Here is a 23806-nt window from a genome sequence, read left to right as displayed (position 1 = left end):
TTGTTGATGAGATGACATACATAATTGATACATACCCAGGAGTAACGCTTGTAAAATGTTGTGATGTGGAACACCCTTTGAGTGGAAATTCTGGAGACACTTCATTGGGCAAGATTTGAAGATTATTACTTTCAATTTTCAGCAGGACTTTTGTAGAAAAATTTCAAGCTTTGCTACAGTCGGGTTGTTGCTCCTGTTGCTGTCAAAAAAACTAGGCCATATTTTTTATTTATTTCTCAATGAATAGTTCCCATACTTTGTGACAACAACCCATTAGGCAAAACAGACTGATCTTGACATTGACTCATAAATGACCTTTACCTACAATTTCAAATATTTGAATTTTTGCTATAATTGGCTATAACTTTGTTATTTATCAATGGGTTGTCTTCATACTTAGACACAAGAATCCTATGGACAAGACCTGAAAGTGTACCAAATTAATTGTGATCTTTAATCATCGATGACCTTGACCTTGCTTGATTTTGCTAAAATTGTCTTTAACTTTGTTATTTATGAATTGATTGTTTTCATATTTGACTTTAACTTTGTTATTTATGAGTTGATTGTCTTGATAATGATACTTGACAACAAGCACCTTAATGACAAAGTTTTAAAAAAAAACTTAAACCCAATGTTTACTTGACACATAAATGACTTTGACCTTGAAGGTCAAAATATTGTAATTTCAAAGTTTTCTGCTATAATTGGCTATAATTTTGTCAGTAATCAGAAAATGGATTGTCTGCATACTAATACATGAAGTTCACAAGACGGGATAGATGGGCTTAATAATGCATCACTATTCTGAATTGAGAATTGATATTGTATCGAATGTTGAATATAATTTTTATAAATATTGCCTTGATGACTGTGATATTCAATCACAGCTCTGATAAAACAAAGGATTGTCAGTTACTAAATTATTTTATAAGTCAGATTGTAATTTAACAGTACATGTAGTAGTGAGTTATGCCTTGGAAATCCATATTGTATTAATCCTTTAGCAATGTCAAACATGTTTCAAATAATGTTCTGACAATGGATTTAGGGGATATTAGACATTTAAAACTGAGGAAAGGTGTGCTGAATGCATGAAAATATTGTAAAGGAAGCAAAATATGAACAAATGATAGCATTTCTGAGGCATACTGGGTCTTTAATACTTTTAATTTTTCCTGTTTAGGTGTACAAGATGGATGGCATGGAAAAGTTGACATTCTTATCATGAGCAAGAATAAACAAGAACTTCCTGTTTTCATTGGAGAGCCAACTGAAGATGATATTTCAGGATCCTCAGTGGAAGTAAAGTCAAGTGAAAAACTTGTGAGTGATTTGTGCCCTCAGATGATTGCAGAAACTATTGTTTTTTTATTTTTACAGAATAAGCAGAATGCTGGAAAATTACGAAATAATTTGATTCCTGGCATAGGAATCATTAATGAAAAGTTAATAGTGTTTATGTACGACTGCGAAAATGATGTTCTTCTCGGATCTCGTGCAATGGACCTGTTTGAAGACGAGGATGTTTATATCAGGATTATATTGGTTCTTTGGTTAGTTTTGAATTACAAACTGTTTGGCACTGGCCTGATTGACGAGATCAAAAATTACAAAGCAAATTTTCACAGTTTACTTGGTAATGAAAATCTTGAGCGATACAAAACAGAAGTTGCAATGCCGTTTCACAAAAAACACAGCCAGAAAAGAACGTTTGATCCAAATATATCCAGTATACCTTAGGAAATCTCAAAAGGAGATTAGATAGTTACATGTACCCAGTAATCCCACTTGAGAAAATATACAAAACGTGACTGCAGTATGACGAGGTAACCATATTCTGTGCAAAAATTATTACATTCACAAAAATGAGGTCTTTTAAAGCCCACTGTAGCACATAGTTCTTGTGTTCATTAATTTGTGTTCCTGACATTTAAAATATTTATTGAATTGTTGTCGTTCTGTTAAATAAGTCAACACTATTAATGTCAACAGTTATATATAGACTGTTAAGGTGGCATTATATTGATAACTAGTAAACAGTATTAATGTATTAATTTTTCAACTCTTGTGTACAATGTAAGTGCGCTGTCATTTATTAGTTATGTTATAGATAATATAACCATCATTGCAATAAGCAGCTTTTACATTGCTCACTGAGTCACACTTATTATAGTTTGATTTTAAGCATAGATCCCTAACCTACCTTATCCTAAGAATAAAATTTGTGGCTTACAATATGATTTTGGTTTAAAAATTCAGAGTTACTTCCCTTTTGGTTGTTAGTGCTCGCTGACAGTATGCCAGTTTTTGGACGCCAGTAATCAGACGGCCACTTGAGTATTATTATGCTCAATAAACATACCATAGTTTCTAGATATTCAGATTAAGCAATTAGTTCAACATTTACATCAGCGTTCAATGACCTTGACCCTCAAGGTCAAATTATTGAATTTTAGTTAAGTTGTCATAATTTTGTTATTTATCTATGTTTGTACATTTGTATTTGATTCATATGTGTATCCAAACAGACATGCTGAATAATTTATATATGACCTTTAAATGTCCTTGACAGTCAAGGTCAGATGATTGAATTTTGTTTCTATTTTCTTAACTTTGTTGTTTATCTATGGCAATGATACATACTTGGACAAAACAAGTGTGACTTGACAGACCTTTCGTGCACGGAACGGAAGTTGCTCACAACATTTTTACCGATGGACATTTTACACTCGTTGTGAGTTAATTAAACGGGCGTGAATAATGGTTTTTGAGAAATGTTACATGTTTGTTACCTGGAAAAAGTAGCAATAAATATGAAATAGTTAGTCATTAAAGTGGCAAAATGTAAACAAAAAAGTATTTTGACTACCATAGAAAAAACTTATTCACTATAACTGTATTTATTAATTATAATCAGTTATGACATAGTACTGGTAAATGGCCAGTGAATATTTTTTTAGATATTATATACCAAAATTAAAAAAGCATTTGATATATAAAAATAATAAGCATTTCTGAGGCATTATGGACCTTCTTTGGTTAACAGAGAGGCTTACTGATTATCTTGTACATTGTAATAAATCAAATGAAAGCTAATTGTAAATGTGATTGTACATATTGATATTCATGTCTATTTCAAAATATTGTTAATTGTGTTTATTGATTTCTCTTTGGTTATTGATACAAACTAAATATTTTGTAAAATGCCAGCTAATATCATTGGTTTTGTCTTTTATAATGATTTCTGATTTCAGTTGGTCAAATTGAATGGTCAAAATAAAAACAAATCTTGTTTATCAACAGGTTAACTTTACACTATTAAACCCCCACTAGCCCAGAAATGATTTAAGCTCATTTCCATTTGCCTCAAAGTGACAAGGTGAGCTTTTCTGATTACAATTTGTCTGGGGTCTGTTAACTTTTACTTCAAACGACATCTCCTCATAAACCATTAAGCCAATTTCATCCAATCTTCACAGGAATGTTCCTTTGGTAGTCAACTTTAAAAACTGTTCAAAGAATTTGAATGTGAAACTCTGGTTGCCATGTCAACCGAAAGACACTTTAAAACGTCATTTGCAATATGCAAGGGAGGTCACTCTATCCACTTTAATTTATTTTCTAAGAGTTACTTCCCTATTTCCCACTAACGCCAATAGCAATATACAAGGGAGTTCATCGTAACAACTTAATTTATTTGCTAAGAGTTACTTCCCTATTTCCCACTAACTATCATCTACCTTATAAATTTTCTAACGATAACTTCCTTTTTGCCCACTAACGCCATTTGCAATACGCAAGGGAGGTCACTCTATCCACTTTAATTTATTTTCTAAGAGTTACTTCCCCTTTGCCCACTAACGCCATTTGCAATATGCAAGGGAGGTCACTTTCAGTCAACTTAATTTATTTGCTAAGAGTTACTTCCCTTTTGCCCACTTACACCATTTGCAATAAGCAAGGGAGGTCACTATATCCAAAACGCCAATAGCAGTATGCAAGGGAGTTCATCTTAACAACTTAATTTATTTGCTAAGAGTTACTTCCCTATTTCCCACTAACGCCAATAGCAATATGCAAGGGAGTTCATCGTAACAACTTAATTTATTTGCTAAGAGTTACTTCCCTATTTCCCACTAACGCCAATAGCAAAAGGCAAAGAGTTCATCTTAACAACTAAAATTATTTGCTAAGACTTACTTCCATATTTCCCACTTGCAATAAGCAAGGGAGGTCACTCTAACAAACTTGATTTATTTCCTAAGTGTTACTTCCCTTTTGCCCACTAACGCTATTTGAAATAAGCAAGGCAAGTCAATCTCGGCAACTTAATTTATTTTCTAAGAATTACTTCCCTTTTTGGATACCTACGCCATTTGCAATAAACGAGGGAGGTCACTATCATCTACCTTATAAATTTTCTAACGATAACTTCCTTTTTGCCCACTTATGCCATTTGCAATAAGCAAGGACGGTCACTCTTATATATTTTCTAAGATATTCTTCCCTTTTGACATTATTCAAATTATTGTCAACATTGATGTCTTATATGAAGACTCTAAGGCTTATCTAATCATACTACAGCTAGTAAGTAGTTCATCATCTTGAAAGAAAACAACTATCAGTTTATTTACTTGTTATAGGGTTTGCAAGCGCACAGCATGGATCCTGATCAGACTGCGCGGATACGCAGGCTGGTCTGGATCCATGCTGGTCGCAAACCCATTATGTTGGTTTTGTCATGGCACAGCTCAAATCCTACAGAAATAAGTGATCTCAGATGTTTTGCTGCTTACAATGGAATTTAAATAAAACTCAAAATATACATACACGCACACACAAGAGTACAAGTACCGTATATGACCGACTTATAATTATCTATTGTATTTATTGGGTCTTTAAGTCATCGAAAACATTGAATGTGCCTGTTAAGTTATCTTTAAAGGATTATAAATGTGACTTCTGTAAACATAAGTTGATATTTAGTTCTTACAGCAATATATACAAAATAAGTAGTCTGATACAAATAGATTACGTATTGGATTTTACGTCGCAACAACAAAGTAAGGTCACATTGTGACTTTCCAGCTTTGCTGGTGAAGAAAGACCTCATATGCTCCTGTGTTAGTTATTTCAGGCACGAACGGAAACCTGAATAGAACAAACTAGCTGAGGTATCTTTTTCATGTGAAAGAATAACCAAGTCCCTGGTTGGATTCGAACCCATAGCAGTGAGAAGCAAGCACGTGGACAGAAGTATAGTTCGATTTATTTGTTACGTTAATTGTTCATTTTGCCGTGCACTGTTTGCCAGTTTGACGCGGGAAAATTATACTAAATGTCCGCGCATGCGTAGATTGTCGTTTGTTTCCGCGTCTGTTATCGTCTGCTATTGAATTGGATAAGATGGTTCCGTAATGTACGCTTATAAGCGGAAACTCATGGATACGTCCGAGACAATTCAACTTTGTCCGTATCTCGTGCAATTTTGTGAACTATTTTTGTATGTCCAATCGAGTTGTACTTTTTAGTCTACAAAACACAAACACAGTTTTGCAATGGGCAAGGCGTATATATACCATAGAACGTATACAAATGTTAGAAAGGAAGATAATCAAATTCAAATTATTCTTAACAATATAAGCTTATACAGCAAACAATTACAATTTTAACTTTTTGGTATCACTTAAAAAGTTTCTTCTCTAAAGAATTATTTATACTGTATATCCGTCTTTTGCTAAATCAGATTTCCGTGCATGTCGCTATCTATCGGAAATACCTTCTTGCTCACAGTGAATGCGTTCCTAAAGGCAAATCGGGTGCAACAAGCTTTAATTTAGTAATGATACACTCTTTTTTTTGCAAGAATGTAGCTAGGCTTTCTTTATGAATTAGAAAACATTTTTGAGGCCTAAAAATGTATGAAATGCGAATTAAACTCTTCAATGATGCAGTCTAAATACATTTGTAACATAGTAACGTTTATTTTGGGCCAAATCTCTATGACTGTTTCAATTAGGATTGTTCGATTGTTTTAGCATATCGTTCGATGGGATGATTTTGTGAAAACACTGTGTTTGGAGTACGTTTAGCGACATTTTCTTCGTACGCATTGCATGTTTTGTGCACACCAGAACCCACGACGGAAAGAATATCTTGATGAAGACTGCATAAAAATTCGGAACAACAATGGGTAAATATAGAGGAAAGTCAGGTGGGTAGAATCACATTAAAATTTTCTTTAAAAAACACCCTTTGAAGTTTATATAAATGTTTAAAAAATTTAAAACCTACCCTGTGATTGGCCTATTTTCTTCATATGTTCACATATCGAGTAAAATAGTTGTGAGCGGAAATTCACATAATTATAATGCAGGTTTAAGTACAAGATAGGGCTGATTGAGTAAACCCCGACGTAGATTAAATGTGTAATTTTACTGTTCTTAATTTAACGAAATTAATGATTATATAGGATATTGAATTATCATCATTTTGCTTGGTAAATTGGGAAGAATTTCTAGAACAATTTTGGTGACAGCCCACGCATAATTCGGATGAATATGTTCATATCTAAACCATACTTATATTGAAGTTTGTATATATTTAAGGTTCCACTAAAATTTATTGAAGTCAAAAATCAGGACACCATTTAGAACTAATGACATTATTATATTTGTTAAGTTTAAATACAGATTTATATGTAATATAAATCTTGGATAAGTAAATTGATGAAAATTGCTTATAAAGTTAAACTTTATTTAATTTTATGTAAAACGAACAGGGGTTACTGAAATTTAGGTATTCATTCACTACTGAATAAATTTTATTCAAACGGTTTAAGATATTTCAGTGTAATTTTTTGTATAACTGTACGTATCAAATAGTTCTTCAATTTAGAACGATTATTCTGTGTGATGTCTCTTTGAATTTATTATGTACGAATAAGTTCACTCACTGGATATCGATTTCGTAACAGAAAGTTTTTATATTTGGTTTCGTACCAAATTGTTTCGGATAAGGTACCATAAATAAAGTTTACAGGATTTAGTAAGCAAGATATCGACCTCCGTAACAACACAAAATGGCGGACGAAATCCCAATGATACCGAAAGCAGGATCTTTATTGATTAATAGTGGGAATATTGTAAATTGGAACCGGTTGAAAAGAAAACCATCACAGACACCAACAGATGAGGTAATTTTGCATTCATGATTTTTGTTACGAAAAGTGACAGAATTTTGTTAATCAATAAAACTTGTTGAAAATACACTGACAGCAGAGTGCGAAACCGAGCACCTGTTCCAATTAAGATTAATTATGCAAGATAAATGTGTAATAAAGTATACTGCTTAAGATTTGGTATAAACATTTTTTGTCATGTCTCGTACATAGGTTTCTTTTCCACCAGCTTAGTTAATGTTTCTATTTATCATAAAGATCTAGCATCGTTTGTTGCTATTATATACATATCATTTAAAGGGAGATAATCAAAATAGTAAACAATGACGGTGCAAATAACTTTTTGTGGGAAAATGACACGGCAGTTTTTATGGTTCAGTTGATTTTATATTTTTGACAAAATGTTCGAATGAAATGTTTATTTTATTAAATGAAAATACAAGTTAAATGTCCATCTCAATAAGAAAAAAAACTGGTGTTAAGATTAATAAGAAACACTTTCCAATTAAAAAGCATCCTTAAGTCAGTGTCTTCATTATTTCTATACATGTAGTTCCTATCACAGGGAAATCTGTCATTATTTTATTAAATCTATATCTATATAATATAAACAAGGGATACAAGTCGTGGCCTCGCACTACCAGCACGGGTTCGTAAAATGCATTTACACGTGTAAACTGTATAAAATATCCTCTATTCCATCAAAGTTATTGTAGAAGTTAATATATGAACGAGTCATTACCCAAGTTCTACTACAAACACTTCATTAAAATCTGTAACATTGCAGGAAATAGCTTACATTTCAATATTTACATTGGCTGTCAAGTTGTCGTCCATTTTGCAGGTGTGTTTATGTTCCAAGTATTTTCATTGGCTGATGAAAAGACCGCTATTCGTCGCAGCTATATGCTGTTATTATCCGGATTATTATTATTCTGACATTAGCCAATGAAATTGACAGTTACTAACAGAAGTTGGATTTACGCATTGGAACATACGGGCAACATCAAAATGGAAGCCGAGGATAGAAATCATCAAAACAAACATAAATTGTTACAATAATTTGTACCAGAAGTTAATGATTTCATCATAGATGGTGGTGGATAATTGTTATTTAACCGATTACATGATTAAACTTTCTTATATGAGCATACGTTTGCATTAGATGTCGTTTTAACTTTTACACGTGTAATTTTACAAACCAAAATTTTACGAACGTGTGTAAAAATGAAACATGAAAAGTTATTTTTAATAATATCTTGTCCATGTAACAAAGTGAGTCATTTTTTTAAAATTATCTATTATTTTATCAATGTCCTACAATCAGAAGAAAAAAAACTGTTGTATACTGCGTTGAATTTACTTTTTCATGAATTGAGCAATTTTGAGTTGTATCCCTTGTTATATTATATATATAGTGGGAAAGGAAAAAAAATGACAGAATCCCCTGTGGTTCCTATCTGGATACATGTTTACTATATGCCACCTATGAATAGTAGATCAGTGACTTAGCTAGATTAAAGGTAATAAGAAAAATTAACAGCAAGCCTGTCCATTTTCCCGCGGTTAAACTGCATTTCAATTGTTTAAAATATTTTATTTGAGTCTACATGTAACATAATTTCACAATAGTATTTATAAGTTATAGATATGTAACAATAGATGTTGACTTGAACAAACTTTTTGCTTTTTATTTACATCTGTTAAAAGATGGTATGGATTCTCAAAGATTCTTTTCTAAATAATTTTGAAGTTTAGCTAGGCTTCATATAATAAATTGTCTGCAATTTTTGATTATATTGTTTTTCATTTATTCTCAAAAACACCCAAGATTTTTTAGCTCGACTACTCAAAGAATAGGGAGAGCTATTTTAATCACCTTTGCATCTGAGCCACACATGGGTATGGCATGCAACCAAAACTACTGAAGGGAACGGGTTAAAATTTCAAACACTTATAAAATTCTCTTTCACATTTGTTCTCATAAAGGGCACAGGCTTGTAATTCTCAGTTGTAAGTGGAACTTTGGGAGTCACTCTAGATTTTGGCTTGTGATTTCCAAAATATAATGCTTTTCCTGCTTTACCTATATATTAAAATGTGACTTCTAATGTCAGACATTTTGCAGTCTATTACTTTCAAATTTTGGAACATTATTAATGGAAGCCCTTGTTGCCTTTTTAGAATTATGCCTCTTACTGTTAAGCACTGAGGAAAGTCAAGCACATTGGCTTACAAACAGCACTTGTTAATGCTAATAATTATGATCAATCACTGCTTGGAAATGCAACATTGCAAAAAATGGCAACAATACAAATTTTTTACTGTGAATGGACATGAAATTTCGTGGTTTTCAAAAAAGAACATTTTCATGGGTTCTTCAATATGTGGACTGTTTATTTTTCCAAAAGGCAAAATGTAAATAATTTGATGCAAACTAAACCACGAAAATTAATGCCCCACGATTAAAAATGATTTTGCAGTATATACATGTATTTGATATGTACATTATAGTTCCTCGTATTTTAAATAATATTTTGACAGTAATTTATTTTTATATATTTTAATCAGTTGTAATCCCTTACTGATTTTATAAAAGTGTAGTTAATTTTTAGATAATACATGTAGTCAGAGACCAAAAGTTTTAGTAAAACTAAGTGTATGCCAAACTATATGTAGGTCTATAATATGTATGACTGGGTAAACTGGCACAAATAAAATGGGAAGTTTTGCTACACCATTGGTGGAAAAAGAGATATACATGTATTTTGATGGTTGTTACAAATGCTCCAGCTACAGATACACTCATTACCCACTCTCCATTCAGTAGGAATCATATTTTTTAGAGTAGGATGGGAACAATCCACCCCAGCCACTTTATCCTTATTGGTATATAAGACTGTTGTATTTTTGACACAAAATGAAAAAACAAATTGTTTATTGCTATTAACTCATTTATGAACAGGATGTAATTTAAAAACAGGTAAAATAAATTAAAAAAAGTTATCATTCTAAATGGTTATGGTAATGTTGTTTTGATGATGGTACAGGTTTAATTTCCATGTGCTTGAAAATGTATAATATTGGAATTGTCAATTTGACATAACACTCAGTCACTGACATAAAACTCATAGTCACTGACATAACACCAATAGTCACTGACATAAAACCCATAGTCACTGACATAAAACTCATAGTCACTGACATTAAACCCATAGTCACTGACATAACACTCATAGTCACTGACATAACACTCATAGTCACTGACATAAAACCCATAGTCACTGACATAACAATCATAGTCACTGACATAAAACTCATAGTCACTGACATAAAACTCATAGTCACTGACATAACACTCATAGTCACTGACATAAAACTCATAGTCACGGACATAAAACCCGTAGTCACTGACATAAAACTGGTAGTCATTGACAAAACTCGTACATGTAGTCACTGACATAAATCTCAGTCACTGACATGAAACTCATAGTCACAGACACAAATCTCATAGTCACTGACATAAAGCTCTTTGTCAAGCATATTTAAAACAGATTTGAGAAATCATGCTTATCTACAAAAGGTTATTAGTGAAAATAATGGTGCAGTCACAGTGTTACAAGATAAATTACATGTATTCTATATGGATAAGGCTTTGTTGTTGTTGTTTTTTATGTTCTAAATTGTTGTGTTGTGAAGTATTTGAAAGTACAATATCATGGGAAGTGTGTGAATAAACTTTAGAATTTGTAACTTGTTATAAGATGCAACAATCAAGCCTAAGTTAGTTAAAATGCTTTATTAAATACATGTAGTAAAAGAGTAGTGCTCTAATTATTCCTATTTTGTTGTGTAATATTGTTAAATTGTTATATAGAATTATTAATGCTATTGAATAAAGTTAGAAAATTATACCAGATTACTGATGTGTAAGGCCTCCTTTTAATGATTAAGCTATTTAACAGTGTGAAATAAATGGCAGTTTTCATATGGATTTATAAATGCTATGACAATATATTTATACATGTATCAACAAAATGAAGTGCCCTGAATAATGTAATAATTTTACATCATGTTGAGAACAATAATGTCTTTGTCACTAATCACTTAACCATTGGATAATTAGTTGTATTATTGTTATGTAAGTTTCAATATACATAAAAGATGTAAACAGATTGATTATAGATTACTTTGTCAACTATAATACGTGTTTGGGAATGATGTTATAAATGGTAACTTTGGATCAGTTTCTTTTCAAAACAGTTAAATTAAATGTTGCACTCTAGTTGTTAGAATGGTCACATGTACTTAATAAAGCAATAATTATTGCCTAATGGATCACATTTTCAAAGAGATACCATAGAGTTATTTTTTCTGATATATCGTTGCTTCTTCAGTTCTTGTTGATGTATCTTGTAATATTTTAAATTACTAGTACTTCAAACTACCAGATTTATTGCCTTCTTTAATACTCACGGAGGTTTAAGAGCCTAAAGATGAAAAAAATCATTTCTCACTTTCTATATATAGATCAAATAGTGCACTTGAAAAGAAAATTTACAAAAGTTGTTGAAGAAATATATACTCAAAATTAAATAGAAAATCTTGCTATTCTTCTAGGCTAACTTGAATTAAAAACATTTATATAATAAACTCTTTTCATTTAGTTAAGTGAAAATCATATTTGTTATTTAGTTGTTTGTTTAAAAAAAAAGAAAAATAGAGTGTTTGAATCTGAAATTTTGCACACAAGTTATTTGTCCACCAGGACACCATCAATTGGTACATAAATATAGTCAAGCTCAGTGGCATCCTTTTAAGTAACCCTTGAGCTACTGAATTTATGTAAATTAAATGGAAAATTTGATAGGCTTTGATTTTGAAACAGTTCAAAGTGTTGATCTTCACTTAGGTTTTTTGACATGCAGGTACTGAACATAATTTTTCGAGATTAATGTTCCATTTGATGTAGGTCTAGACCAATAACAAGTTAGCAAATTTTCAGATCATTCGCTGGCTCACACTGTTTTTCCAGAATCATTTTTCTAACTGTGAAAAATGACCTAAAAATAACACAAAAATACCATTTTTACTGGGCACATTTCTTTAAAATAAATTACCAATGAAATTTGCTTATCGCTCTGTTTTAATGACCCAGCTGATCTATGTAAGAATTTTAAAATTGAAATATTTATTTAGGTTTTTGGATCTCAGTTAAGTTCCTTTAAGGGATTTCAATATCAAAATATAAACACTTTTAAGTTTTCCAGCAAGTTAATTTAGAGTTAAACTTATAATAGTAAAGAAATGATCATAAATGCACATGTATTAATGTACAAAAGTATATTACATTATATATGATTATGATTTATTTATAGATCAGTGAATGTGTAAGTTCAACCCTACAGTCGTTCCTGTCGTCTGCTGATAAAAATGAATTACAGGTTGGTTCGTTTTCCTTCTTCAGTTTCAGACTTGACACTGTGTAAATCCTGACCAGACTTTAAAGCAGCACACCACAGATTTCTGCTAATTTTCATGAAAATTTTGAAAATGTATGAAAAAGTAAAATACATGTACATGTATTGTATTTAGTGAACAAAGAAAATACTTTCTAAATTGCAAACGGCACTTGTTACCAATGTAATTACCAAAAATAGGTCAAAATATGAAAAAATAGACCTTACTGCTTTAGTTACGAAGTAGAAATATGGTGATAAATACTGCAATATCAGTCATTAATCGTACATACATGTAGCATGTAAGTTTTTACTTTAGTCTTGGATTTTTTTTTCACTTTTCTTAAACTTAAAGTACATTATTCTTAAATTTGAATTTCTTGAAATATTTTGGCTCATCTGGAGGCATGCAGCTTTAATATCTAAGATGTAGACTGTACCCTTTGCTTTTAAAGGTGCATGCCCTCTGGATTAGCCAAAACATTTGAAGAAAATCAAACTTGAGAAAACTGTACTAAGATTTAAAGAAAAGTGTAAAAATTGAATAAATGCTTTACATGTTATGTGCGAATTATAACTGATATTATAGTTTATAATTTGATTACAAATTTCAAGTTGTTTATTAAATAACTTACGGCTGCATGCCTCCAGATGAAACGAAATGTTATGGTAACATGGTTACCTTTAAACTATCACATTCTTAACTGTATCAAGCCATTCACATTTGAACCATTACTTCTTTCTTTGTAATTTTTCTCTTAACCATTATATCTCTTATACATTATTTCCTCAAATATCTTAAATCAAGGACTATCTGGTCAAACTGAAAAAGTAAATAATAATTTTTGTTAATGTTGGTGTTGGCGATAATGTGTTGTTTATTTGACTAACTATGAAAGTTGTTTGTTTATTGTAGTATGTAACTGACCTAAGTTGTGTTCATGAAAAATATAAAGAGACCATTCCTAAAGATGATAGAGGGGATTTAAAACTTACAGGTATGTTGTTGTTGTTGTTATGGGGTCTGTTACTGTCAGTGCCTGAAAGAGTGGATGGCCCATCATTAGGAGTTGTTTGTTCTGATGACAGTAAGGATCTTGATAAAACATTGTTGCTGGAAATATTAAAATGACATCATGTAAAGATTATTCTCAACTTTACCATACAGGTGCTGAAATTAAGGTAATTCTGTCTGGAAATATCTGCAAAAAATAATGCATGGGCCTCTGTCCCGAGAAGTCATTAATGCAATTTCTACTGCTAACACAAGATTGTTTTCTCCTATGACTCCATTTCTTGTAAGTCATATCTTCCATCTTTGGAATAACTTTTTTACTATACAACATCACCAGTTCTACTCAGTTGCCTATTTACGCTTGAAATTAAGCAAGGAAAGGCGCATGAGGTCTTCCTCCACCAGTAAAGCAGGAAAGTCGCCATAATGACCTATACTGTTTAAGTGCAATGTAAAACCCAACAACAGAAAAATACAATACTGTCATTTTGAGAGCTTAATCTTTTCTGTTTGTATAATGGAAATATCTCACCTATTGATAGTCTATGTAATGTTGAAAATTATGATTGATAACTTTAGTATGTGACTTATAATAAACTTTTTTAGATATCTGTATTAATATCAAGTTGATTTTATTTTTTGCAGTGAAGATATTTATTTGTTCTCTACAACATGTGTCACCAGATTCAATCAAAGAGGCAGTTGAAAAAGGTAAAACGAATTTATTGTAATATTTATATGAATATTTTACATTTTCACTAGATACTTCATGCTGTCACCTTGACAACCAAGTATTTAGTATCCACTCTATAAGTGATATTCTTTAAAGATTTTCTCCAATCTTTGCTTAAATGTTGACGTCACCAGGATGATGTGCAGTGGCTATTCCACATTGTGCCAGCACAAGGTCAAGGTCACACTTAAAGGTCAGTGATAGACAATTTCCTGTCAGCTTTTTATGCCCCCACAAAGTGGGAGCATATAGCGTTGCACTTGTCCGTCCGTCCGTCCGTACGTCTGTCTGTACAAACCAGAGCTACATTATGGGGTTTGGTCTATTGTTCTCATAACAATAGATGTCTTTGATGTCATTCATTCCGTTTCTCTTGTGGGGTTATTTTCTGTATTGTGGGGTTAAAAAGAACAAAAGAAATAACAAAAGAAAACCCCATAATGTAGCTCTGGTAAGAGCTTCCGTCCGTCCGTCTGTCCCGAAATCTTGTGAACGCAACTCCTCTTAAACCGGATGGCAGATTTTGCTTAAACTTCCAGGGATGAACAACCTTAATGTGTAGATGGTAGTAAAGGAAGGAATCTTTGCTGCAACCAAATTTAAAAGAATTATGGCCCTTTGTTGATTTTTTCACTATATACCATAAATATGTTGTCAGTGGGGGCATCCGTGTCCTTTGGACACAGTTCTAGTTAAATCTAATACTCTTCAGAGGATTATTTTATAACTTTACTCAAATTTTTATCTCAACAAGGCGATGTGCAGAACCCATGCCATCACTATACAGGCTCAATGTCGAAGTCACACTTGAAGGTCAAATGTTAAGACTGTTTTATGTAAATTTGATGTAAAAATCTTATTCCCATTTAAAGATTTTCTTTTTTAATTGTTTTCACCAATGTTATTTTTCTCTTTGCCATTTTGATTTATTTTTTGCTGCCAATTTGTTCATTGTCAGCTTCTAGTGCAAGCTCTACATAATTATGTCAGTTGCATGTTTTTTGCTTGAAGCAAAGCATGGATAAGCTGTTAAGGTCTTCCTCCTCTAATATACCAGGATAGACCTAATATGTCCGAAGACTGGTATTGTGACTTTAATCAAAATTTGAATAATAATGATTGGTTTGATAACCACATGAAATATGACTGGTTTGAAAACCACATGAAATATGACTGGTTTGATAACCACATGAAATATGACTGGTTTGATAACCACATGAAATATGACTGGTTTGATAACGACATGGAAGATGACTGGTTTGATAACCACATGGAAGATGACTGGTTTAATAACCACATGAAAGATGACTTGTTTGATAACCACATGAAAGATGACTTGTTTGATAACCACATGAAAGATGACTGGTTTGATAACCACATGAAATATGACTGGTTTGATAACCACATGAAAGATGACTGGTTTGATAACCACATGAAAGATGACTGGTTTGATAGCCACATGAAAGATGACTGGTTTGTTAACCACATGAACGATGACTGGTTTGATAACCACATGAAAGATGACTGGTTTGATAACCACATGAAAGATGACTGGTTTGATAACCACATGAAAGATGACTGGTTTGATAACCACATGAAAGATGACTGGTTTGATATACATAAAATATGACTGGTTTGATAACCACATGAAAGATGACTGGTTTGATAACCACATAAAAGATGACTGGTTTGATAACCACATGAAATATGACTGGTTTGATACCTCATGAAAGATGACTGGTTTGATAACCACATAAAATATGACTGGTTTGATAACCACATGAAAGATGACTGGTTTGATAACCACATGAAGATGACTGGTTTGATATACATGAAATAAAAATCTTGACAAGACAGGATACTTCTATTTTGCTGTTACATATTGCAGCACTGGGAGAGTTGGACGTAGCGTTCATAGAGACAGCTTTGATTGCATTCCCAGAGATTGAGAATGAGGACATCACACTGGAAATAATTCAACCATTTTGGAAAGTTTTAGAGGGTTTAGTCCACAGGGAGCTCGTCTGGGCAATTGGCATTGCTGATTTGGATAAGAATTTATTAGAGGAGCTGTATGAATGGGCAGAAGTAGGTGTCATATTATTTGTTGAAGTTTTTTGTCTAAGTACTGTACAAAAGGTAGAATATACAAATTGATGTTATTATGTCTCCCCCACCTCGGGGGGAGACATATTGTTTTTGCCCTGTCCGTCCGTCAGTCCGTCCGTCCGTCCGTCAGTCCGTCAGTCCGTCCGTCCATTCTTCGTTTCCGGACGATAGCTAGAGTTCCTCAAACTTCATAGGATGATTGGTCTTATAGAGCTGATGATCCCTATTGTTTTTGGGGTCAGTAGGTCAAAGGTCAAGGTCACACTGACCGTTGGTCAATTTCTCGTTTCCGGATGATAACTAGAGTTCCTTTAGACCTACAGACCTCAAACTTCATAGGATGATTGGTCTTATTGAGCAGATGATCCCTATTGTTTTTGGGGTCAGTAGTTCAAAGGTCAAGGTCACAGTGACCGTTGGTCAATTTCTCGTTTCCGGATGATAACTAGAGTTCCTTTTGACCTACAGCCCTCAAACTTCATAGGATGATTGGTCTTATAGAGCAGATGATCCCTATTGTTTTTGGGGTCAGTAGGTCAAAGGTCAAGGTCACAGTGACCGTTGGTCAATTTACATACATTGTAATTTGAGTTGTCTTTCAATAGTGTAAAAAAATCTGACAATATGAACGTTTGTTTCAAGTATCATCAAAATCCTTTAAAGGTTTGAAGAATTATGGAGCAGACACAATTTCATTTAATTTCATTTGTGAAACTATATATGATATGACCATCAAGTGCAATTTCGTTTGACGCCCGCCTGCCATACGCTGATTGAATAACCAGGATTTTCAAAATTGAATACCTGGTTAAAAACAAACAGTTTAGGAAGCATCTTCTCATACAACCTTAACAATAGAAACCATCCATAGACAGCCTTCATTGAAGTGACTACCGGGTATTTACATTATCTTATCTCCATTTCCATTCCTGTTTCCATTCACAGTTATTCTCAGCAGTGGGGGAGACATGCGCTTTTTTACAAAAGCATCCTCTAGTTTAATGATAAATTGTCTGTGATTTAAATCGCTACCTTAGTGCAATAATGAGTTAACTTGGATTAAGTTATAAAAGGAGTTAACCAGTTACTGCACTAAGGTGTCAATATGACCTTAAATTGTTACCGTAGTGCAGTAATGGGATGACTCCTATTAAGTTTTACAAGGAGTTAACCCGTTACTGCACTAAGTTGATAAAATATTGTCTTGTAGTTAGGAAACCACAGGTGGTATAAATTATTGTATTCATGACTTCTTAACAAATCCTTCCAGTTACATGGATAAATAGACAATTTTATATATTTAATGATACTTATCTCATTTGAGTTATTTTTCTGCAGGATATGAGCCGCATCACGACAAAACCAACATAATGGGTTTGCGACCAGCGTGGATCCAGACCAGCCTGCGCATCCGCGCAGTCTGTTCAGGATCCATGCTGTTCGCTTACAGGCCCTGTAACAAGTTAAGAAACTGATAGCGAACAGCATGGATCCTGAACAGACTGGGCGGATGCGCAGGCTGGTCTGGACCCATGCTGGTCGCAAACCCACTATGTTGGTTTTGTTGTGATGCGGCTCATATCATGAAGTAAGTGTGCCAAAGTACAATATCAAAAATAATTTGATCTTGAATTTGAAGTCTTTGCTTAGCACTATCCTTTTTTGATTGTAAATGTGCCAAATATAACTTTTATGGTCACCTTTACAATGGAGTTTATATGTATCTTCATAATTTTGTATTTACTTAAAACAGTTTTGTTGTTATTTGCCAGTTGAAATTAACTGCGGAAACAAATGTTTTCTTTCTTTGTCCAATTTTCTGTTTATCTAATTTCATGTAAATTTCATGTAAATTTTAGATAAATATGTAAATTTCATGTAAATTTCAGATAAATATCATGTAAATTTCAGGTAAAGCCAGTGATCAATCAGGTGAACCTGGATTCCTGCTGTGTGATGCCAAAAGACCTTGTAGAATATGCCAAACTTAATGACATACAGCTCCTCACACACAATGATCCTAGAAGTATGTCCTGAATAGTTCTTCAAATTTTATTCTTAGTTGGGTTGATAAGGTTACTGATAATGAATTTCCTTATTAAGTAAAAATTCTTCATTGAATTTTGCTTGATTTTTATTAGCTCACCTGTCACAAAGTGACAGGGTGAGCTTTTGTGATCGCTTTTCGTCCGGCGTCCGTCCGTCCGGCGTCCGTCCGTCCGTAAACTTTTGCTTTAAATGACATCTCCTCATAAACCACTGAGCCAATTTCATCCAAACTTCACAGGAATGTTCCTTTGGTGGTCACCTTTAAAAATTGTTCAAAGAATTTAATTCCATGCAGAACTCTGGTTGCCATGGCAACCGAAAGAAAAATCTTTAAATATCTTCTTTTAAAGAACTGTAAGAGCTAGAGCTTAGATATTTGGCATGAAACATCTTCTAGTGAGTGTCTACCAAGTTTGTTCAAATAAAAGCCCTGGGGTCAAAATTGGCCCCGCCCAGGGGGGTCATTGATTTTCCCTATATGCATATAGTAAAAACTTAAAAAATCTTCTTTTAAAGAACTGTAAGAGCTAGAGCTTAGATATTTGGCATGAAACATCTTCTAGTGAATGTCTACCAAGTTTGTTCAAATAAAAGCCCTGGGGTCAAAATTGGCCCCGCCCCAGGGGGTCATTGATTTTCCCTATATGCATATAGTAAAAACTTAAAAAATCTTCTTTTAAAGAACCCAAAGAGCTAGAGCTAAGATATTTGGCATGAAACATCTTCTAGTGAGTGTCTACCAAGTTTGTTCAAATAAAAGCCCTGGGGTCAAAATTGGCCCCGCCCTGGGGGGTCATTGATTTTCCCTATATGCATATAGTAAAAACTTAAAAAATTTCTTTTAAAGAACCGTAAGAGCTAGAGTTTAGATATTTGGCATGAAACATCTTCTTGTGAATGTCTTCCAAGTTTGTTCAAATAAAAGCCCTGGGGTCAAAATTGGCCCCGCCCCAGGGGGTCATTGATTTTCCCTATATGCATATAGTAAAAACTTAAAAAATCTTCTTTTAAAGAACCCAAAGAGCTAGAGCTAAGATATTTGGCATGAAACATGTTCTAATGGGTGTCTACCAAGTATGTTCAAATAAAAGCCCTGGGGTCAAAACTGCCCCGCCCCGGGGGTCATTGATTTTCCTTATATGTGTATAGCAAAAAACTTAAAAATCTTCTTTGAAAAACCCAAATAGCTTTAGTTTAGATATTAAGCATGAAACATCTATAAGTAAATATCTACAAATTAAAGCCCGGGGGTCAAAACTGGCCCTGCCCCAGGGGTGTCATTGTTTTTAACTATATGTGTATAGTAAAAACTTAAAAAATCTTCTTTTAAAAAAAACCCAATGAGCTAGAACTTAGATGTTTAGCATGAAACATCTTCTTATGGGTGTCTACCAAGTCTGTTCAAATAAACAAATAATAGCCCTTGGGTAAAAATTGGCCCGGGGGGGGGGGGGGGGGGGGGGGGGGGCTATATACAGGTGAGCGACCTCAGGGCCATCATGGCCCCTCTTGTTATAATGGTTATAACTTATTTTATTTATAAATGGAATGACTGTAGCACATCTATAATAAGGACAATGTCAAAAATAGATAAACAGGTCAGACCAATTTGACCTTGACTTGTAAATGACCTTGATGGTCAAATTAATGTAATGTACACAGTTTGTTTTTCTTTCTTTTTTTCCGGGGGGGGGGGGGGGGGGTGTGTGTGTAAAATTCTGCATTTCATAATACAAATTAATAGTGTGACAGACTGACAGTGTGAGTCAAAACAAGAGTAACTGGCTAAGATTAATACATATAAATATTTTGCTGGCAGGAGTATTTTATTGTAAGTCTACGTTAATATAAATATATTGTTTTATTATTTTAGCTGTATTTTCGTCAGAGACTCTCCAAGGGGTGATTCGGGAAAACAGTACAGAAAAAGACAGTGAGAACTGGGATGCATTATGGGTACTTCGTTATTCAGTACTGGTAAAATGTCGCGGCATAGTTAAAGCTAAAGGATACCTGTTGAAAGCCACTAGAGATATAAAGAAGCGAAAATGACCATTTTAAAAGTATAACTGTGATATTTATAGATAAAAGCGTGGGTTATATGAAAGGGTCTGGGTTTATAAAGGTCAGAGACGTATACGAAGCAAACTGCACTGCTGTATTATAATAATGTATGTATTTTAAAGTTTAGGTCTTTCTATAATTTTAATTAGTGCATAATTAATTCTCTACTGGGTACTGTTAGCCACTATTATATTATTTTAAAACAAATTTTAAGGAATTATGTAATTGTGTTATTACTAAACATTCAGGTTCGTATTAACCAGGCTATATTTCATCGATTTCTGGCATCCGAGTTATCAATTTTCTATAAACCGAGTGAAAGTCGTATTATGCCTCAGAAACAAATATATTTTTACTAAACGGCAAGCATGAATTTTATAATGGTTTTTCGAAAATGTAAGATAATTGTTTCATGAAAAGGTAGCGATAAATGTAAAACAGTTTGTCATAAATGTAGCAAAATGTAAACAAAGTAGTATTTTGACTTCCATACAAAGTACTTATACACTACACTGTTCTTATTGCCAAAAAGTAACTGATGAAAATGATGGTTCAGGTAATTGGCCAACGAGTAACTCTTTGGATATTTAAATAAAAAATACACCAAAATTAAAAATGTTATGAGAAATTTAAAAAAAGCATTTCTGAGGCTTAATGAACCTTCAATAAAAAGTGAAGGGTTTCCATTCGATACATTTTGATTGTAGGTTATAATCTTACAAGCTAGACCTGTAGTTAATCTTAATAAAACTTTTAAAATTGTGCCTGTTTGTTTATTTATATATTTTTTGATACAGAAAAAGGCCGGAAATACCGGAAAAATCCATTTCAGAAGTTTCATTCACACATAATTGAACATTTTTTTTGACAGGACCAGAAGCAAAATGTGATCAAAAAATCCCAGGTTCATGACGTCATTGTTAATAAAATATTAATAAAATTATATCATTTCTTCTCAGTTATTCTCAACTTACTGACCTCACACCTAGATACATGTAAATGCTTAATGTTGTCAGCAATGCTGTTGTTAAAATAATATATTGTAAAATTTTATTTACAATTTTACTTAGTTAGTTATACAGATTGTAAGCAGATTTTACTCGTTATTGTTTATAGTTTTTAGCTCAACTATTGGATGAATAGGGAGAGCTGTTGTACTCGCCCTGACATTGGTGTCACACTTTGGTTAAGTTTGTTGTGTGCAAGTTCGAATGGGTGTAAACTTCACACACTTTTTGAGAGCATAAAAGGACATCACTGTCCATTACTTTAACATGGGTTTTGACAAAAAAATTCCCCTTGTAAAAAAAATCCAATTGTGAACTTAAAAAAATCTTAAATTATCCAGGCTCTTGTTTTACTATCAAGCACTGAGAAAAGTTGAGTACACTGTCCTACCGACAGCTCTTCTTTTTTACTTGATGCACTTGTTTTTAGTATAAGTAAAATTTATCTGGTATTTCTTTCAGGATTAAAAGATTCATTTGTATTTCTTATTTATTTCGTGAAATTTCATTCTATACCATCTTACTTAAGATTGTTTATGCATGTGGACAAATATACAAAGTTGATAAAAATCATTTCAGAAATGACCATAAATTTTGTTACCTTTTGTAAAATAACCTTTTTACCCCATGATGTAAATGAATTTTAGCTGTTAAATTGATATCCCAAATGATAACTGTTATACAATCATCTGTTTTCAAATCATGTGATTGAATAAGTAATTTATTTCTAATGGTATTCTTTAACTTGTTTTATTAATGATTAATATTTGAAATAAAAAAAATCGTTTTGATTTTAGATACATTTTGTACACTTATTTAACCAGCAATAACCAAAATTGATAAGCCTTATTGCAACCAGTATAGAGCCAAGCCAGGCCTACCTTAGTGCAGTAATGGAGTAAGTCCTACCACGGATTTATATTACAAATCCGTGGTCCTACTAAATCCATAAGGAGTTAATCAGTTATTGCACTAAGGTGATAATCTGTTTAATCTGATCAGGCTTTATACTGTTTCTGGACAACAGCTGATGGCAGATACATGTATCTTAAATTTTCATCAAAATCCACCAAAAAAGATAATGAAAAGTTCTAAAATAGATTTTTAATGGTTAATAAATGCAATTTGGATAAGTCCATTTAACTTATTTAGCAGGTTCAAGGTTTTGTATAGTGGTCATATTAATTTTTCTATTTTTTAGTTTTGTTTTGTTCTAGAAACATAATTATGTATAAAAAAAATCTTAGAGAAATATGTACAGCCCATTATATGATTTTAGGGATAATTTTCCTCCTTTATTTAAGTGACATTATGCCCATCCAAGGGTATATAGTAAATAAACAGGTGAAAGTCAAAATAAGTTTACATTTTGACATAATTTTATAATTTACTTTGCAGGAAGGATAAATAAAATCAGATGATCAAAAAAAAATTCTGTAAATTCACCGAAATTTACCTTTAATGTTAATTTTATAAAAAATATGGCTATAATCTTTTATATATATATATATATAAGATAGATTTATGTTTAATCTTAAAACATTTTCCAATATCAACTGTTGGTCAATCACCATTATAACAGTCAATCTTTTGAAATATATAGTCAATTCAACTCAACTTGACTATGAAAAAAATGGGCATAATGTCACTTTAAATTTTGTTACTTCTGAATTGTATTTGCAATAAACATATACAGCTATAAAGGAACTAGATGTGTCTTAGTTATGTTTATTCAGATATTAATTATAAATACACTTGCTCATAATGTTTAGCACCTGACACATCTGAGTCACTCAGAAGATGTGTCGGCTATATTGACCTTGGCCTGATGGTAGGGCCTATTTTTAATTATTGCAATCGCTAAAATGTTAAGTTGTTTGTCCTAATGTTTTGTGTTTAACCCATTACCTGTTGGTGGTGGTAGTGTTGGAAGTTTTCACTCCGATCACTGCAGTAAGCCACATTGAATTTACCAGAGCACAGTTCAGCCACTGCATCGTTCTTAGGCATACTGTCAAGCAGTTTACCAGTACTAGGTGCCTTTACTTTCTCAAGGAACTGATAACTTCTGTACATGCCAGAGCAGAGGTACAGTACGAATAATCGTAGATAGGATTTCATGATCAATCACAACGAAAGTGACCTGCGCAGTCCGGGAATCAAACCAGGGTCGCAGGATTTTTAGTC

General features: G+C 32.8%; 2 protein-coding genes across 2 annotated transcripts; both read left to right on the top strand.

The window, feature by feature from the left end:
• Positions 1–1142: 1142 nt before the first annotated feature.
• On the top strand, positions 1143–3030 carry LOC132755535 (uncharacterized). Its single transcript, XM_060746412.1, has one exon. It carries the CDS (start codon positions 1228–1230, stop codon positions 1741–1743), a length of 516 nt encoding a protein of 171 aa, XP_060602395.1. The 5' UTR covers positions 1143–1227; the 3' UTR covers positions 1744–3030.
• Positions 3031–7039: 4009 nt separating this feature from the next.
• On the top strand, positions 7040–23329 carry LOC132755630 (glutamate--cysteine ligase regulatory subunit-like). The gene is made up of 7 exons (XM_060746526.1): positions 7040–7198; positions 12562–12627; positions 13559–13640; positions 14303–14368; positions 16279–16478; positions 18411–18525; positions 20422–23329. Exons 1-7 carry the CDS (start codon positions 7085–7087, stop codon positions 20598–20600), a joined length of 822 nt encoding a protein of 273 aa, XP_060602509.1. The 5' UTR covers positions 7040–7084; the 3' UTR covers positions 20601–23329.
• The last annotated feature ends 477 nt before the right edge of the window (positions 23330–23806 follow it).

Source organism: Ruditapes philippinarum, unplaced genomic scaffold (genome assembly GCF_026571515.1).
Source record: "Ruditapes philippinarum isolate M1 unplaced genomic scaffold, ASM2657151v2 ctg546_1_1_1_1, whole genome shotgun sequence".
In the NCBI taxonomy this organism is placed as follows: domain Eukaryota; kingdom Metazoa; phylum Mollusca; class Bivalvia; order Venerida; family Veneridae; genus Ruditapes; species Ruditapes philippinarum.
This window is presented reverse-complemented; position numbering and strand designations above follow the sequence as displayed.

Excerpts from the sequence above, each read along its gene's own strand:
- LOC132755535 (XM_060746412.1), top strand. The coding sequence starts at position 1,228 with ATGAGCAAGAATAAACAAGAACTTCCTGTTTTCATTGGAGAGCCAACT.
- LOC132755630 (XM_060746526.1), top strand. The coding sequence starts at position 7,085 with ATGGCGGACGAAATCCCAATGATACCGAAAGCAGGATCTTTATTGATT. Across the intron at positions 7,199-12,561 it reads CACAGACACCAACAGATGAG|ATCAGTGAATGTGTAAGTTC; the intron begins GTAATTTTGCAT and ends ATTTATTTATAG. Across the intron at positions 12,628-13,558 it reads CTGATAAAAATGAATTACAG|TATGTAACTGACCTAAGTTG; the intron begins GTTGGTTCGTTT and ends TGTTTATTGTAG.